Source organism: Nelumbo lutea, chromosome 1 (assembly GCF_056320005.1).
Source record: "Nelumbo lutea isolate HS-2025 chromosome 1, American lotus-T2T, whole genome shotgun sequence".
In the NCBI taxonomy this organism is placed as follows: domain Eukaryota; kingdom Viridiplantae; phylum Streptophyta; class Magnoliopsida; order Proteales; family Nelumbonaceae; genus Nelumbo; species Nelumbo lutea.
The window spans coordinates 7,914,567-7,933,241 of NC_142684.1; the positions used below are offsets into that span (position 1 = coordinate 7,914,567).

The following is an 18,675-nucleotide window of genomic DNA, read 5'->3' on the forward strand; positions in this document are numbered from 1 at the left end:
GATCGTCGAATTCCTTGCCTCGGGTCTTCGCCCAAAACCTATGACACTTCCTTCGTTGCAGAGCAAACTCTTCGGACTCCTTCGGATCCCTCGTACACACGGACGAGTAGCTTTATACTTCGACACCATCTCTTCCGAGACCATCCACCTTGGCCACTGGTCCTCGGCCTCTTCCATATCCAAGAAGGTGATCTGCCTCGGCCGCGGCAGACCCCACCGATCCTCAACAAGCCCTTGGCTTCGGCTCCCTGACGAAGTATTCGGAGCCCCGAATCCCTCAGTTCAATCCTGGATCTCAGGAGTGAAATTACTTTGTTGCCCTCGGCCAATCCGAGCGACAACACTATTCTATACTTGTAAATCTGAATCGAGGTTTTCCACCGCTGGCTCTCATAGATCCAGCTACTCACCCTACAATTCAAAAATATCGAATCTTCTTCTTCCTTCCCCCCCTTGCTTTTCACCCGGTTCACTCTTCCCTGCCTGCTTTCCAGAAACCTTCTGAATGCAAGAAATCTGGCTCCGAACCAGATTTATTGACTGGAGGAGCAGAGCATCTGAGCATCATCCAAAAATATTGCAGAACCCAACCCTGTGTTTCCCAGATACCGGAACAACTCAAAGCATTTTGTTCAGGCTGGGTGGTGAATTAAAAAAAAAAAAAGCAAGAAACAAAATTAAATACCGAATTAAAAACAACCCAATAACGATTCAAGAGGCAAGAGAAACAATATATAATAAACTAAAAAGAATTACTTTCAGGAATAAATCAATCCCATTACAATATATAATCAATTACGATGAACACAAAAAGAAATGAACAAAATTGAATTAATATAATCTCATCTGTATCCACACCAATCAAACAGAAGAAAACAAATAAGTAGTCCGGCATATGATCGTGCCGGAGTAATTACAGACACTTCTATCTTTTGCCCGTCTGTCTAAACTTGGAAGGGCCATGGCCAGTCATTCATCCCCTCCTCATGGACCTTGGAACTCCTCTGCATTGAAGAACTACTTCCACCATTTCCTTCAACATAAGAATAGTACCTCAACGCAAACGCCAGAGCTAACACCACCCATTCCAAGCAGAACATCAACACGCAGAGCCCACCCGCCAGTCTCAAGATCACCACTGCATCTTCTTCCCTAACGTAAGACTTCAGTTCCCCCCAAAAGTCACCGCTTCTGGAAAAGATGAACACTGACACTGCGCCTTGAAATATGGCTGTAAGGACTGTCGCCACCATGTGGACGGCGTACCATTGGTTGGTCCTCGATGAGGCCGCAGTGCAGCCGGAGACCGCCCCTGCTATTGTGAAGATGTGGAGAAGAATGAAGAAGAACCCACATAGAGATGGAACGAGCCGGAGGGAGAGGGTAAGGAAGATACAACTTGAAGCTGCTCCCAAGAGGATGTAGTTGCAGAGAAGGAAGACCTTGTGAGTGTGGTAATGTGATTGACTGTTGGAAGATGACCCATTCTCGATAGCCAACCCCATTGTAGAGATTCGCCTGAATCCTGAAATTGGTTAGTGGCTGAGCGGATGATTGTCGTCGGCAATAGAAGCACCTCGGAAAATGATCAAAGGAGATGCTTTTCAGGCAAATAGATTGATGGGTAAAAGGTGGTTTCAGGTGAATTTTTCGGCAATGATTCCCGAGGAAGGGAAGTATGTGGAATGAGAGGCGAAAGATGAGAGAAGAAATAATGTAGGGGATGTAGGGCACGGACAACGGTCGGATTTGGAGCTTTACAGTTTACAGACGGGAAATATGACCGTTGATGGGGGAGGGGAAACGTTGGCAATTGCAAATGAGTGTAACGGCTAGTTGTTGCCTAGTTCTGCTTTTCTAGAGATGCTGCACACTTTTCTCCTTTAAATGCTGATGTGATTTTACAGCTCTCAAAAGACCAACTAGTGTTTGATTTTAAACTGATGATATTTTACAGTGAACCAGAAAGTGATTCTTCCTTTGTTGAAAATAATGATTGATGAAAAGTTTTATATTGATAAGATCGATATAGTTTTTATATCGATAGTCGATGTAAAACTTTATAACTGACGAGGTTTTACATCCATTAAGATTATCGATATAAGACTTCATTCACCTAAATACATAAACTGAATCCGAGTGGAGTTTTACTACGGAATTCATTTTTGCTACCACACTGTATTAACGCAAGACTAAAACAAAAAATTAATACAGTGGTCCTGCCAATAAATGAGCTGGATCTCTTGCACAATACGACCTGTACATTTTTCCTGTACATCCTATCATAATGTGCCAAGTCAGCATTATACATTTGAACTTTTAGATGTGTGAACTAATTAAGGGATGTTGGGAAAATTTTTGATTCTTTTGATTTTTTGTTATTTTTAAATGTTAAAATAAATTAAAACAAAAACGAGAAAAAAAAACCTAATGGTTTTTAGGGAAATTATTTGCCTGATCTCTCGAAATAAACTGTATTTCTAATTTACAACAAAGGGAAAATGATAAGATTTGCAGTTTATTTTCACATTTCCTTTATTCTATCTGCAACTGAGGAAAATCACTTAGACGCTCAGTCACAGTTCCTCTTTCATGATCTGAAACAAATCTACACATGGGCATGGATACGTGAACACCTGAAAGGCCGAAACTCTTCATTTCACTCCTTGTGTTCAATCTCCATGCCTTTGTACAACATTGCTGTTGTTCAATACTTCCTTTCGACATCACAACTTGGGAGACAAAGAAAAGCTTGACCAATGGAGTCTCCCATAATGTGTTTCAACCTTCTTGGCTTTTGAGTCTGCTCTGGGCTGTTATATTTGCCTTAATTTTTCTTTTTGTAAATGTCTTATCATAACAAATTAAAGAGAAAATACAACCTAAGAAACCTATACATAGATTTCCCTTCTTGAAAAGAAAATGGAAGAGCTCAAACCTTCATTGAAGAAGAAAGGGTTTTTTTTTTTATCATTTTTAATTTATTTTAGTATTTAAAAATAAAAAAGTAAAAGAAACATAAGTTTCCTAAGATCCGTTAATTAATTTTTGCACATGTAAAAGTTAAACCCTGCAATATTGAGGTGGCACATTATGACAGGATGTGGAGAAAAAATGTGCAGGTCAATTGTGTAGGAGATCTGGACTCAGTCCACCCCTACAAATCAAAGTTTCACTACAGGGTTGCGAAATGTTGCTGAAAGTTTTTTGCTGGAAAGTTATGAATTCTCTTCGGATCTCCTGTGGGATCGTAGGTATATTTGTGTAGCGTAATGGATAGTTAGGGCAGGACCCTTCTTCGTTAGGCTGTATCTCTCTCTGACTCCATAAAAATAATGTGAATTGGACACTTGGGCCAAGAGGGGTAGACTACGCTGCAGATCAACTCTGATCGTATGCCTCCTACCTAAAAATAGGTCTAGACGGGAATCAAAATCAATTGAAAATTTGAAATGGATTTTTATTTCCAAGAAAAGGAGAGGGAATGCCATTTTCTCAAATGGGGGAGGAAAATGCCATTCCACCAAAAATGAAAATGGGATTTTGATTCCATCCAACCAAATTGTTGGACCATTTCAATTTGGATTTCAAACTCCAACTTCTCACAATTTTTTTTAAGATCCCTCCTTTATAAATATTCATCCTAACAAAGTTTGACAAGGGTAAAAATGGGATTACAAATGCAAAGCATTCATTAATAAGAGTAATGACTAATGAAAGGGAAAAGGGGGGGGGGTTTAAGTTTGTCAGATAACCCAAGGGATGTTTAAGTAGTCTTTTTCTTCTTCGAATAAAAAACTCGATGTCCGAGTATGTGCCTTCCGAGCGAAATTGTCCATTTCGGGTTAAGAGAAAAGCAGAAGAAGCCGTTATACTCGTTTGCCAACGTTCCTCTCCATCAACGGTCACATTTCCACCGACTGTCAAGCTCCAAATCAGACAGTTGCCCCACATTTCCTTCCCTATTTCTTCTCTTCTCGCCTCTCTCATTCGACATGTCTATCTCCCTTCCTCAGAAATCACTGACCGGAAAATTCACCTGAAAACATCTTCTTCCACCCATCAATCTATTGTCGGAGAAGCATCTCCTTGATCAAATTCCGAGGCACCACCCCACCCCTATTGCCCACTTGACAATCTCTCTTCACAACTACCCAATTATATCAGAAACCCGTTTCAGGATTCAGGCGAATTTCGACAATGGGGTTGGCCATCGACAATGGATCATCTTCCAACAGTCAATCACATTACCACACTCACAAGGTCTTCCTTCTCTGCAACTACATCCTCCTGGGAGCAGCTTCAAGTTGTATCTTCCTTACCCTCTCCCTCCGGCTCATTCCATCTCTATGTGGGTTCTTCTTCATTCTTCTCCACATCTTCACAATAGCAGGGGCGGTCTCTGGCTGCACTGCGGCCTCATCGAGGACCAACCAATGGTATGCAGTCCACATGGTGGCGACAGTCCTTACAGCCATATTTCAAGGCGCGGTGTCAGTGCTCATCTTTTCCAAAAGCGGTGACTTCTTGGGGGAACTGAAGTCTTACGTTAGGGAAGAAGATGCAGTGGTGATCTTGAGACTGGCAGGTGGGCTCTGCGTGTTGATGTTTTGCTTGGAATGGGTGGTGTTAGCTCTGGCATTTGCGTTGAGGTATTATGCTTACGTTGAAGGAGATGGTGAAAGAAGTGCTTCGATGCAGAGGAGCGCCAAGATCCATGATGAGGGCATGAATGACTGGCCATGGCCCTTCCAAGTTTAAGACGAACACTCATAGATGTGTTTCTTCGTCACGATCGCATGCCGGGCTACGTTATTATTGTTTCTTTTTCCTGAGTTTGATTGGTGTAGAAACAGTCGATATTATATTTGTTCAATTTTATTAATTTCTTTCTGTTTTTATTAATTGTAATTGATTACATAATGGGATATGATTTAGTCCTGAAAGTATTTCTTTTTAGTTTATTATGGGAGAATTCTAGAGGGGTTAAACCACTCAGAAATCTACAGAACGTTCTTCTATAATCTAGCCCTTTGGTTCTCTGTCTCAGTCATTTGACTGCGAAGTTGACGGAATGGGCAGCTCGGTCCCCAAAATCACACGTGCAAAAAGAAGCAAGATCAAAAGGAAGATCAGAAGAGGTGAATTTGAGTAGGAAGTTGCTATACAAATTATCACGTGAGCAGAGGCAAACTAGAAATTGAGGCACGAGACTCTCAAGTTGTATTTCTTCTGATTATGATTATTTAACAAAAATTATAATTTTGGCCATTTATGAGATCTTTGCTGAAATGTGATTTATTTCTATGTCAAAACTCAAAAGAAATTGTTATGCATTAGATGTGCATCCGTTTGTTGTAGTGCATTAATTACCATTGTTGTTTCCACCTGAAACGTTTTGAGTTCATCAATGCAAATTGGTGAGAACTACATTATTACTTAGTGTTTTGTGCAGACTCAGGCTCTGACTCTCTTGTGCATTTCTTACTATTTAGTTAAGTCATAGAAGGATCATTTTTGATCAAGTAACTTTTTACCCTTCTGGTTCTTTCTATGAATTCTTAGAATGAATAAAATGTTCAACTTTTTCCTCCAGTTGTAAATTGTACTAATTGATATAGATAGAGAGAGATAGAGAGAGAGAGAGAGAGGTTATCTCTCCTCATTTTCTACCCCCTTCCCAATTAGCTGACAAACATCTTATAAGAAACGTATCCTTCCCCTAAAACCTCTCCTAACACTATTGCCTCACTGCTCGCTTCTAAGAACCTCAAGAGAGGAAAAACTATTCATCTTTGTTGTAATTGCAGAAGTAGTTAGACCTACACTATTATTTGGGTTTGTTTTTCCACTGCACTCTCACTTTTTATTCTACTACATTCTTAATTGCAGAATCGGCTAGAGAAAATGCAAGTATCTATATCAAACAATGTTTGTTAAATGTCTTCCTCCTCTCTTGAAAAAAAAAAAAAAAGCCCGGACCTAGACAATATCCATGCTATGTATTTTGAACCATTACATATTCTAAAGCACTTAGTAGCAGAGGAGAGAGTCATCTTCTTCATTTCTAAGTAATATTTTTAATGTGACCTATTGCACTCGCTTCAGTTTTGCATCTGCTTATAACTATGCACTCCTACTGATTCAAAATATATACTTGTCTCATTTGCAGTCACTGTAGTGACAAATTTTTGTATCCCGAGAGATGTTACAAAGTTTGCAACACTCTTTCTCATACCCGAATTCTCTCTCATATAAAGTGGAAACCACATCATGTTGCTTCCCGCCAAGCTCTCAAACAAACAATTCCTTGTATCTCCATTCTCTTTAATATAAAGTGGGGGCTACTTTATGTAGCAATGCAAATATGAAGCAAAAAGTAAACTGGAATTTGCACTCAGCTTATTTTCACCCATGCAAATTTACGGAATCCCCATGAATAGGGTCAAACCTTATTCCATCCATGGAATTTACATTTGTTTCAAAAAAGATATTGATCAATTCTGATTCTTTCTTTTTCTATTGATTCTTTTTATGATCGAGATGTATGAATCCATGGATCTATGTGTCTATATAGATCTTCATGACTAGCGCAAATGAAATTTGTACTACAAACAAACTTTGGAAAGAACAAGTATAAACATATATAGTGCAAAACAATGTAAAACCTTGTATTTGCACTATACATATTTGTACTTGTACTGTTAATTTGAGCTGCTTTTTAAGCTTATATCAGTGTGGCTGTAAATGGATGAGATTCAGATCTGATTCAGCAGCTGAATTCGATCTAATTATTGAAAACTTGCACCTAAATCTGATCAGATTGTTACAAAAAAAAATTCAATCAGATTTAAAGACCTCAAATTTGAATTTGAGTCCTAATGAACTCGAATTGGATTTGGACTTAATTTGGCTTCACTTTAATATTTTTAAATGCAAAAAATTATTTTTAAATTCATATATAATATTATATAAAAATGTTTATACCTTTGAACATAATTGTATAAATTTATATATTAAAACCAATACATATTGTAATATAATCATATTCGGATTTTATTTGGATGGATAGAGTCAAATTTGAATCCTATATAATTATAATCGGATGCATATTACAAAATCCAAATCCAATCCTATTATATGAACATACCATCTGAATCTAAGATAATTGAATTGAATGTCAGAACAGGTGGTAGAATTTCAGATATCATTGACAGGCTATATAACACATATTTGAACTAATATGTGTTAGTGTCAAAACTAATATTTTATAGATATAAGGTCTGGGCACATCTTAGTAAAATTAATTTAGGAATTAGCTTGAGTCAAAAATTTAATTTTTGTTTTTAGTTTCCTGTGTAGCTCAGATTTAAGTAATTGCAAATGGGAACTGGATACATTTTAAAAGAATGATAATGTTGTCTTTGCTTTCTTCATCTCTTCCACTTTTGATGTTTATAATTGTGCCTTTTAGCACTTGATGGTCCATGTTGTTGTTGTCATAGAACCAAGTATATAGTTGGTACAATTAATTATCTGGTGGAGGTGCATGTGAGCTTCAATTTATAAATGAATTGGATCTTGATGAGGTAGTTGATTGTATGTAGGGTCACTCTTTGCCCTGGTCTCATGGTCCATCACTATGTAACAAGAATTTCCCCCCCTAGATGAAGTTCATTTTCTGTTGTAAAATCGGAGAAAAGGGGGAAAATAATATTAGTAAGTTTACATCCAAAACATGCTAAATTGGACCTGCTGACCACAAGCACAACATATTGTTGATCATGTTCACTCAGTTCCATATTTGAAGTATTGGTGATATATAGGTAGTGTTTGGAACCATTGCCTTTTTTTAAGAGGTGTTTTTTTGAGAAAATGGTGTTGCATTGGCAAATTCATCTGGCGCACCAACTGGGCTACCCTCGTTAGGTGAGTGGGTGAATGTGATTAGTAAATATGTTTGTGGTCAGCAGATCCGAACTGACTACTGAGTGAGTTAGGCCGGGGTCAAGGTCAATGTAGGCCCAACCCTAAGACTTGGGCCTAAGGCCCGAGCCCGGACTAAGCCCGATCTGACCAACTCTTTTCCATTCTCTGGTCAGAGAGCTCCGTTGCATCCTCCCGTTGCGAACTTGCGAGGATAATAGACGGTGAACCGAGAGAAGGAAACCCTTTTTCCATTCTCAGAGCTCTGAACAATTATACTCACTGGTTATCCTGACTCTCTCTTGCATTGAAGCAGGGGAAGTGGTTAGCTCTCAAGAAACAATCAATGGTTCAGTTGTTCCTAACCGAACCCTTCGAGACTGAAAATGGAGACGCTGATGCCTTCAGAGACAAATTAGATCTTCTGAAGAAGTTGGAATCCGTTCTATGGTCACTTATCACGTCTGGAATTCGATCCGAGGCTCGCATGTGGCTCTGCAACACCATATCGTGCATTAATCCCATCTCTCCCCGTCATCAGCGCCAACTATTTATGAAACTGTTGAGTTCTAGGCCTCCAAAACGAGCCCTAGCTTCTCAACTCATCCAGGTGATCTTCGAGAAGAGGCCTCATAAAGCTGCGGACATCATAGCCAAGAAAAGCTACATCCTTGAGAAGTTCTTCCAAGGCAGGTTGCTTTTACCCTTCATGTATTATGTTCTTCTGTCAATATATTCTCTTTTCTGTAATCATATAGTCTGCTTTATGTCGTAATATTGTTTCATTTGGGAAATGGCAATTGCAATTCTGCATTTGTATCTTTAGTGTATGCATTCTTTCAATTTTGTACTACAGCTATCTGCTTTTCTTTCTAATGCTCAAATTATATTTTTCGGTCTTCAGAGAACTGAACCTGCCATTAAGTTTTGTTAATGAATGGAAAAGCAGTTCATATGATTAATGTACTGGGTTGGGTGGTGTACCTTTGATTTGAATATAGACAGGTTATGTCAATGGGTTATGGGCTTCTTTTCCTAGATTATTTTCCATTTCTTTCTCTTCTTGACCACCTAAATTGAAAGCAGTGGATGGAATTGTTAGGATAGCATATCCATTTTTCTATGATTTCTTAGTCTTAACCTATCAAATGCCGAATTCAAGTGCCATAAATGTGCACCATATGTAACAATGTGCAGTTAGAAAACTGATTTTGTATACGTTTGGTTCCGTGGGCGTTTATTGAAAAATGCTGCCACATCAGCACCATATAGGTGTTGGTATTTATTGCATATGAAACCACCGTTTGGTTTCACCATTTATCAAATAAACACTAGAAAACTGAAACGTTTTGATTTATGTGCATGGGGTATTTGGGGAAATGTCAAATTCATGTTTCACCCAATGCCTGGGCATTTCTTGAAATGAAATGCTGATGTGGTGATTCAGACGCCCGTAAAACGTCCAACCAAATAGAAAAAGCAAAAAACATTTAAAGTAGTGTTTTTCAGATAAACGTTTATCTGAAAATCGCCTCTCAGGAAACGCTCATAGAACCAAACATACGCTTTATGATGTACACATTAGGCAGTGGATGCCTTAGTTTCTGCTTTCTACTCTGATTATTGTATTATTTAGCAACTGTTAGTTAGGTTTCTTACATTGGACACAATTACTTCCACTGAGTCCTTGGGTATGCCCTTAGCTCCTTACCCATACCGGGACTGGGCTCCCTTATTCCAGACTTGAGCCATATCTAAATTCTTTTGGAACTTAGAGCTTTATTTGGTCATGTAGTGATGTAGATATGGTTTGATTGCATTAGATGGACCCCACATTTTTACATCATTACTTTAAATTATGCAGGAAATTCAAAGCGTATATTGCAGTTTTTTGATGTTTTTTTCACTGGTGGTGAATTTGAGCACGGAAAAGGTTCCAGGGCATTGTCCCAGTTTGCTTTTGTGAATCGGGATATTTGCTGGGAGGAGCTTGAGTGGAAAGGAAAACATGGACAATCACCTGCAATGGTTGCTACAAAGCCTCATTATTTTCTTGATTTGGATGTCCAACGAACAGTTGAAAATTTCCTGGAAAATGTGCCTGAATTTTGGTCATCTAATGAGCTTGCTGAATCATTGAAAGGGGGTGAAATTTTTCTCATAGATACCAAGTTCTTTGTGGATCATTTTGTCAGTTTAATGTACGAAGAGGATTCCAAAGAAGTATGGGAAGTCATAAATGTGTTCTTGGAAGAAGAGACATTTTCTGATCTCTGTCACCACTTTCTCATTATCCTTGACGAGCAAGACCTCTTTGCTTTCTTGAACATGATTTGTGGGTTGCTTCCTTCAAGAATGGACCCCAAGGATCTTGTTCACCCTTCTTGTTGGCTTGAGATTATATTGTCTTCGTGTAATGGTCGTGCATCAATCGATGAGTTACTCCTACTAAATGCAATTATTAGTCAAGGCCGACAACTTCTAAGACTCATACGTGATGAGGATGATGAAGAGCAAAAAGGAAAAATCAAGGATCTTGTTTTTGAGATAAGTACAAGTTTGGGCATGACCAATTTTTGGGCCCCACTCATGGAAGAACAATTGAGCATGAAGACAAAAGAAATGATAAAATGGCTTGGGCTTATATCTTGGGTTCTTCACTACAGATTATCAGAAGAATGTGAGACTACTAAATCATGGGAAACACTATTCATTGAGAATGGAATAAGCTTTCGTATGTCTGAGAAGTATGCCTTGCTACATCCTGAGGGTTTCTCAGATGAAAGTGGGTCTGAATTGGGTGAAAGAGGTTCTGTTAGATCCAGGCGGAAGAAAAAAGCAAAATCTAGAAAGAAAAAGAGGAGAAGGAGCTATGATCATGTTGGCAGCAGTGATAGTGAGCTGGTGGATTTAGATTCTTCACTTGGATGGAGGAGTTTGCAATCTGGGGCTGGAAGTTGGTTTCTTTCTACTGATGATTATTCTTCTGCATGGAGCAGTGTAAGTTTTTTATACAAACATGCACAAGAAGACATATCTTATATGTTTTTTATTTTTCTTTTTATGTATGCATATCTAGATACTATTTTTTTAGTAATAAATAAAAAAAAATTATTAAAGAAAAGAGAAAGCAGAAACAGGTGACATGATGTCACCCCACAAGAACAATAGTCAAGACCCACATCATTACAACTCTTTACCCTCTTTTAACTACAGGAATTCTTTTCCCAAAAAGTACAAAGACAAAGAACAAACTTACAGGTCATACCAAAATATAACCCAGCATAACCCTTTAATAGCCCCAATCTGTTGGAACCTAGCAGGTTTTCACCAGTCAGACCTCCCCTTTATAACTTTTTTTGTTCAACGGATACCTTGATTCCAACTCCCAATACAACATCCCTGTCATTTCTAGGTGTTCAACTTTCTTTTATATGCACCTGTGTATGTATTGTACATCTTATTCAACTTTTTTTTCTTTTCATATTTCTTAATATTCTTTGATATTCTATTAAATACAGACACTAACACCTTATTACAATCTGCTGTTTTATTTTTCATGTATCTTACATGCTATGGCACTTTCTTACAACAACAAAAAAACATGTAACTTGATTATTCATTTGGAAAACTCATGCACATATTGTATTTAAAGCTTTGGTGATTCCAAGACACTTTCTAGAGCATACAGGCTTTCCATATTAAAAATTATATATAAATGCATACGTATTTCATACTTACTTGCATGCCTTTAAATGACCACCTCTATCAATAATTATTAGAGTAAATACAAACTACATAGAAAATCTAGTTGCACTTACCTACTGCTATGGTTGAGTGTGCTGACTTGATCAAAACAGGTTGTTGCATTTTTCCAAGGATTTGGAGTAATATGGAGAAGAACAGGTGCCAAAAGGAGAATCTAGGGTGTCAAGATGAAAATAGGAAAGAAAAGGCAGAGATGGACAGGCAAGAGGTGTCATTGATTTGCTTGGCAACAGTTCTGAAGGTGGCATTGAGAGGGAATAAGGAAAACTGGGAGAAAAAGATGGTGGTGTCTTCTAAAAAGAAGGTAGATGACTGGAAGGAATTATTAGAAGCAGTAATGGGGACAAGTTCAGACTAATGAATTGGCTATCCTAATGCCATTTGAGGAGAACAAAGCAGCATGTGTTCAAAAAAATCACAGCTGCCTGTGGAGTGCATGCAGAAGGAACAAGAGAACAAAATGAGGTTAAAGTTTTGTTGGAGAGGAATTTTGAACAAGAGGAAATAAAAGAGGTTGTGTTTTCTATGGACAAATGTAAAGCACCTGGGCCGGATGGGTTCACAATGGCCTTTTACCAAGATTGTTGGATATATTAAAAGAGGACTTGCAAGAAGCTTTCAATGAATTCTCTGGGAGAGGAATAATAAATCCATATTTGAATTCAACTTTCATTACTCTGGTGCCTAAAAAATTCGATGCTTTACATCCTAGAGATTTTAGACCCATTAGCTTGGTGAATAGCTTATATAAAATAATAGCTAAGGTTCTGTTTCCAAGGATTAGAGTTGCTCTCCCAAATATTATTTGACTAAATCAAGGGGCCTCTGTGAAGAATGGACAAGTCATTGATCAAATTCTAATTGCAAGTGACAGTGTGGAGGAGTTGAAAAGGGAAAGAAAAAAAGGTTTTTTATTTAAGTTAGATTTGGAAAAAGCTTATGATATGGTGGGTTGGTCCTTTTTGTTGGAAGTGATGAGAAGTTTTGGATTTGGGGAGGGATGGTGTAAGTGGATAATGGGGTGAATTCGGACTTGTCATCATTCTATATTTGTGAATGGAATTGTGGTGGATTTCTTTTTGGCTTTGAGAGGAATTAGATAAGGGACCCTCTCTCACCTTTGCTCTTCACTCTAATCGCTGAGATCCTTGGGAAAATAATTTCTAGGGAAGATTCATTGGGATTGGTGAGGGGACGAAAAGTTGGGCAAGATGGGGTATCAATCACACATTTGCAGCTTGTTGATGATATGATTTTATTCTATGAAGCAGGAGATGGAATGTGGATTAGGAATCCGAAATTAACTGTGAAATGGGGGCCTAAGTCTAGAAGGGTACTCATTGCTAAACCCTAATCCTTGAGAAGTGGAAACCCTAATTGTATCTAAAATACCTCTCTTGACACCTCAGACTTTACAGCCTCAAAGTGTGCTAGACACCCAACTCTAGAGAGCTCAATGTTGGAAGCAATTTAGGCTATCAATAGGCCTTCACTAGAGCAATTTGGTAAAGATGAGGGGAGCAGTGCGATTTCTACTAATGAGCATTATTGCAGTTGGATCTTACATATTTGAAGACTTCTTTAATATGATTTTTTGTTTGGAATGTACACACATTTAAGAAGGTACAATTTAACTTAATTTAGGCTGACAAAAAAGGTACAATTTAACTTAGAAAATAAAAATAACAAGAATACATAAGAGATTGTGGGAATATTGGTTAAAGAATTGCTATTATCTTCTTTGTTTTTAAAACAACAGCTTGGGCATGTTGATAAAATTGTATGTCTATCACTCAGCCAACTAGATGCAACAAGAAATTCTTAAGCCTCCTAGCCACAAATCAAAGAGTTGATTGACCAACTGACTATTCATCCTGAAGGAACATGATGGCCACGAGGAAATATGATCTTGCATTCATTTTCTTTTAGAGTAGGTGAGAGATGTTTAATTTTACAGAAGCCACTTCCCAAGAGGCGACTCTAGGTGGAACAATACATGGTGTTTTCTCATTTGGAAGCACTAGCTATAGGTGTCTAATAAGGTATTTCAGAGCGTTGCCTTATTTTAGATAGGTGACAAATTCTAGGGAAGATGATTGATGCAGGCACGAAAGCAGAGAAGGGAAGCCTTGGAAAAGCCGAAAAAGAAATCAAGATGCTTCATATTCTTAAATAATGGAAATTCTGTAATTTTGCGTTATTTGGGCTTTAGTATTTTCAGTTAGTGTCTAAGGAATTGAGCTGACTGTCAATTTTCTAGAAATTTACCATTTGTGGTAATTCCCATAATTACTGTCAACTTTCAAATTTACCATTTTGGTAATTGCCATAATTACTGTTCATAGTGTAATCATGATTTACCCTCTTTAGCAATTCCTGTTGTCTTTACAATAAGTTAATTCTAGTAGCATTAGGAAGGTACCATTAAAGTTATTTTAGGAATTAGTCTTTATTTTAGTGTTCCTATGAGTTACTTAATGAGTTGCCTTAGTTTTAAAGTAGTCAGAAAGTTTGAATTTATTTTGGGTCAGTTCCCTAGTTGAAATTGGTGTCAATCCGAGCTGTCATGTTTTATCTATATGGAGTCATTGTAATTGGAATTTAGGAGTTGATTTAATGGAACTTCGTATCTAATAACTTTCAGATCACAGATCCTTAATTTCTCTCTTCTTCCCACCATATTCACCCAACTAGGACTTTTCTCCTATAAATGTCATGTACTCGTATATCAATGATGCACAGATGCCTAAAGGGTGTTATTTCATCAGAGGTCAGACTATAAGTTTATACCATGTTCATTATCCAAAGCTTTACCTAATGAATAGAATAAAGAAATCCAGCCTGTTGTTGGTTGTTTCATCTAATGCTAGATGACCTGTTATGACGTATCTCATATTTGTTACTCCATTTATTCTTATGAACTGCAGGCTTTTCTGATTCGTCATGTCATGTTGTGTAGGTGGATTTACCTGAACATTTGGCTAAGCACTGCTTTTCTACATGGATGAAACGTACTTTTTGCAAATTGAATTTGCCAGCTTGAACTTCTAAATGAATTTTAGATTCCGGATATTCCCATGGTAATGGTAGGAGAGCATATGTACATCTTTGAGTTTGTGATGCGTGCAAGGGAAGATCCAGATTCCAACATGGCTGCAGCATACAAATGCCTTTGGGTGTTAACAAATTTGCATGCTGAGAGGGACAGTTCAAGGGCAGGATAAAGTGTGATAAACCATCATTTGGCCAGGATACTGTACGACCCAGATATGGATATATTATCTCCAATCAAACTCATTGCACAAAGTGGGTGTCGAGTGGTTCCTCGACCGTCCAGCAAATGCTGATACATAGATTTAAGGCCGTGTTTGGTTTTAAGGGAAAGAAGGGAAGGAAAAAATATAGAAAGGAGGGAAAAAGAGAGAAGGGAAAGGAAGAATGGAAAAGTTTTCCGGTTTCCCTATCCATTGATTGGTTAATCAATGAAAAAGTAGGGAAAACTAATTTTCCTTTGTTTGATTAGGCAATGAAAGCATATGGGAAACTTTCCTTATTTTTGTTTTTAAAATATTTTTAAATATTTAGATTTAGATGATTGTGTTGTTAGCAACTTGTCACATGGAACCTACAAGGAAAGGCATCTATGGCATAATTCCAATTCTTGTTCATGTCACATTCAAAATATCAATGTAATCCATGCAGTGTCATTCACGAAATAACAAAGCAGCCAAAGTTTGCAGAGAACATTTAACTCTCTAGTGAAGCCTTCAGACCACAATATGCTTAAATGTTTTCTAAACCCATACAAATTAGGAATTAGGAATGGCAACGGAACAGGTTCAGGACAGGGATTATATTCCCATCCCCAACTCTGATTTTGAAATTATATATATCGAGGTTGGGGAAAATTGCCATCCTTAATATCAATGCACTGCCCATCATAATATTTTGTGCCTTCAGACAACAATATGCTTAAATGTTTTCTGAACCCATACAAATTAGGAATTAGGAATGGCATCGGAACAGGTTCAGGACAGGGATTCTATTCCCATCCCCAACTCTGATTTTGAAATTATATATATCGAGGTTGGGGAAAATTGCCATCCTTAATATCAATGCACTGCCCACCATAATTTTTTGCCACCATTGTTTGAATTCAAAAATAAAAAAGAATGAAAAAGAGAAGGGCATTTTTATAATTTTATTCTTGTCATCATTTTTAAACGGAATTGGACTTTGGACTAAAATGTATATTTCAGAAAGTTTAGATTACTTAAACCATCGCATATGAAAGTTTAGGCTCTCAAGTGTCACTACCCGGTATTTACTCTATAAAGTGTTCAATGACAAAAACAGAAAGGCAAAAAAAAAAAAAAAGAAAAAAGAAAAAAGAAATAACATGCATGCATGTGAAAAAAAGAAATTAACCACATTACCCAAATTTGTTAAAGTATTTAAGAAAAATTTTTCCAAGCTTCCTTGGAAACCTTGGAAAAAAAGAAATAACTATCGCATATGAAAGTTTGGCTTTACTGGTGTTAATTGTATACCAACTTTCCATGTAATAACATGCATGATAAAAAACAGAAACCACATTACTAAATGATCAAGCAAGAAAGAAAACTTGGTAAAATAAAGACACCTAATAGAATATAAGTCCCTAGATTGAATGCTTAATGCATGCTTTGAAGTGGCCAATTTGAAGCAACCCTTAGGATTAGAATCATTTTACAGTGAAAAATGAAAACTCTACCCATGTTCACCGAAATTCAAAACTTACTAGATCTAGCAGCTATCTAGGAAATTTAAATGTCATATATTAGGGATAACTTCAACAAGCTTTCTTAAATACTTCATCCAATTTTTTCTAAGGAGAAAACTATCAAAACATCTTGAGACCACACAAATAAAGCCAAAAAATAAATAAATAAAGCCAAAAATTAAAAGTGTGGGTATCACATCGATACCACAAAAATTTAGAATGAAAGATTTCTATACATAAAAACAAAAAGGAAAAAACTAATGTGGGAAATTTAAATGAGATGCACAGGGAGTTCTTCAATAGACTTTAAAGAGAAGAACCCAAATCCGATCAGGTAGCAGAACTGCAAGAAAGAAAACAACATTAATTGTATCCTAACTTTCCATGTAATAACATGCATGATAAAAAGCAGAAACCACATTACTAAATGATCAAGCAAAAGAGAAAACTTGGAAACAACCGAAATTCAAAACTTACTACCAGGAAATTTAAATGTCATATATTAGGGATAACTTCACCAAGCTTTCTTAAATACTTTATCCAATTTTTTCCGAGGAGAAAACTATCAAAACATCACTTTACGGGCACTTGAATCATTGAATGTCATGTATTGGTTATTCACAATCACAAATAGACCTGTTCATGGGTTGGACTGGGCTAGGCTGGGTCAAGACGGGTTCAGATTAGGCTTTGCCTCTTTATAAACAAAAAATGACTAAGCCTAGTCCTATATAAAGCCCAATCTGAACAGAAATTTGATAATATATTAATTATATATTATTATAATATAATACTTCTTTTTGCTTCTAATCATATTATAATATATTATATAATATTATTGGGTTAGGCTTGATCTCGGGTTGGGCTTATTTGGGAAAGTCCAAGTCTAACTCAAAAAAATCGGCCCGGTGTTTGCAGCCCAAGCCCAATCCTGCAGGCTTAAAAATTTGTCCAAACTCGATATAAAACGAGCTGGGCCAGGCCAGCCCCGAAGGAGAGGAGTTTAAACAAAATTAAGCTACAATATATGAACCTACCAACTAACCTCGATAAGTATCCAGTGGCAACACTGAATAAAAACTTATCGGCATCGTCAAGCATCCCAGGAACATAAAGAGAAGCCGTAGCAATTAACCTCGATGAAGTATCCAGTGCCAACACCGACTACTAAAAACTTATCGGCATCGTCAAGTATCCCAGGAAAGCCGTAAGCGGCACCAGCATTTTCTTCCCTATATTCAATTTCGAAAATAAAATAACAACCCTGAAATCGCTGAAAATCAAAAGAACAAAAACAGACTGAAGATTTAAGTCCTGGTCTGTAGTGTTTGTGTGTATCTGTGCGAGAGAGAAAGAGATCTAGAGAGAGAGAACCTTGGGACGGAGTGAAAGATCATGAAGAGCATTGGAATATATCACGAGACGAACAGTAGCAGTTAAGATGTTGCTCGAGTTGTCTTTAGAAGATTCGCCTCTAGATCAGATTGATTTTTTAAAGCTTTCAACTGCTCCAGACTCATCGTGTCCATCTCTGGGACAGCGCGTGCTCCTCCTTTTCAAGCCATGGATGATGGATGCTCTCTCTCTCTCTCTCCGTGTGTTTGGGGACAACCAATCTACTATTTTAGGTTATAATATTATTTCCGAGTTTTGAATGCCTAAAGCCCCTATAGCTCAGTGGTAGAGTGTCAGTCTTGTAATCTAAAGGCCTGTAGGTCGATCCTGCATGGGGGCATTTTTTTTTTGCATTTTGTGAATGAAAATTACAAAGAGGTACGGAGGTCCCCCTCACCCCTGTATTTTATGGTACCCTTTTCTTAACGGGGGCATTTTTTTTGTGCATTTTGTAAATGAAAATTACAGAAAAGGTACGAAGTTACCCTTTTCCTAAGGCCGTGGTTGGAGGCAGAGAAATCTTTACAAACCATGTATACATTATCCTATCTTTCCCTCCCATTTCTTACCTTTTTCCTTTAAACCAAACATAACCTTAATAGTTATATTTTGAAACTTGAAGTCCTTATATCTCAGTGATAGAGGTTAGTTTTGTAAATTGAATGTGTAGTTCAACCAGTAGACTTGCACTGGGACATTTTTTATGCATTTTCTAAGGTTCAATTTGGAAGTAGTACAAATGTAAATATGTACAGTATAAATACATACAAAATAATACAAAATATAAGGTTTTACACTTTACAAATTTGCATATATACCCCTTC

The 18,675-nt window shown here is 37.3% G+C and overlaps 3 protein-coding genes, 1 long non-coding RNA gene and 1 other non-coding gene across 5 annotated transcripts; 3 read left to right on the plus strand and 2 right to left on the minus strand.

Moving 5' to 3' along the window:
* Nucleotides 1-733: 733 nt before the first annotated feature.
* Nucleotides 734-1,703, minus strand: LOC148873397 (uncharacterized). The gene has a single exon (XM_088963311.1). It carries the CDS (start codon nucleotides 1,503-1,505, stop codon nucleotides 945-947), a length of 561 nt encoding a protein of 186 aa, XP_088819437.1. The 5' UTR covers nucleotides 1,506-1,703; the 3' UTR covers nucleotides 734-944.
* Nucleotides 1,704-3,978: 2,275 nt separating this feature from the next.
* Nucleotides 3,979-4,946, plus strand: LOC148873398 (uncharacterized). Its single transcript, XM_088963312.1, has one exon. It carries the CDS (start codon nucleotides 4,201-4,203, stop codon nucleotides 4,759-4,761), a length of 561 nt encoding a protein of 186 aa, XP_088819438.1. The 5' UTR covers nucleotides 3,979-4,200; the 3' UTR covers nucleotides 4,762-4,946.
* A 3,036-nt stretch (nucleotides 4,947-7,982) lies between these two features.
* Nucleotides 7,983-15,376, plus strand: LOC148873399 (uncharacterized). Its single transcript, XM_088963313.1, has 3 exons — nucleotides 7,983-8,615; nucleotides 9,791-10,926; nucleotides 14,654-15,376. The coding sequence occupies exons 1-3, from the start codon at nucleotides 8,273-8,275 to the stop codon at nucleotides 14,735-14,737; spliced, it is 1,563 nt and encodes a 520-aa protein (XP_088819439.1). The 5' UTR covers nucleotides 7,983-8,272; the 3' UTR covers nucleotides 14,738-15,376.
* Nucleotides 15,377-16,513: 1,137 nt separating this feature from the next.
* LOC148873400 (uncharacterized) lies at nucleotides 16,514-18,167 on the minus strand. Its single transcript, XR_016095113.1, has 3 exons — nucleotides 17,831-18,167; nucleotides 17,502-17,688; nucleotides 16,514-16,799 (listed from the first exon to the last, which is right to left on the minus strand). It is a non-coding gene; the product is annotated as an uncharacterized LOC148873400 (long non-coding RNA).
* Nucleotides 18,120-18,191, plus strand: TRNAT-UGU (transfer RNA threonine (anticodon UGU)). The gene has a single exon. It is a non-coding gene; the product is annotated as a tRNA-Thr (tRNA).
* The last annotated feature ends 484 nt before the right edge of the window (nucleotides 18,192-18,675 follow it).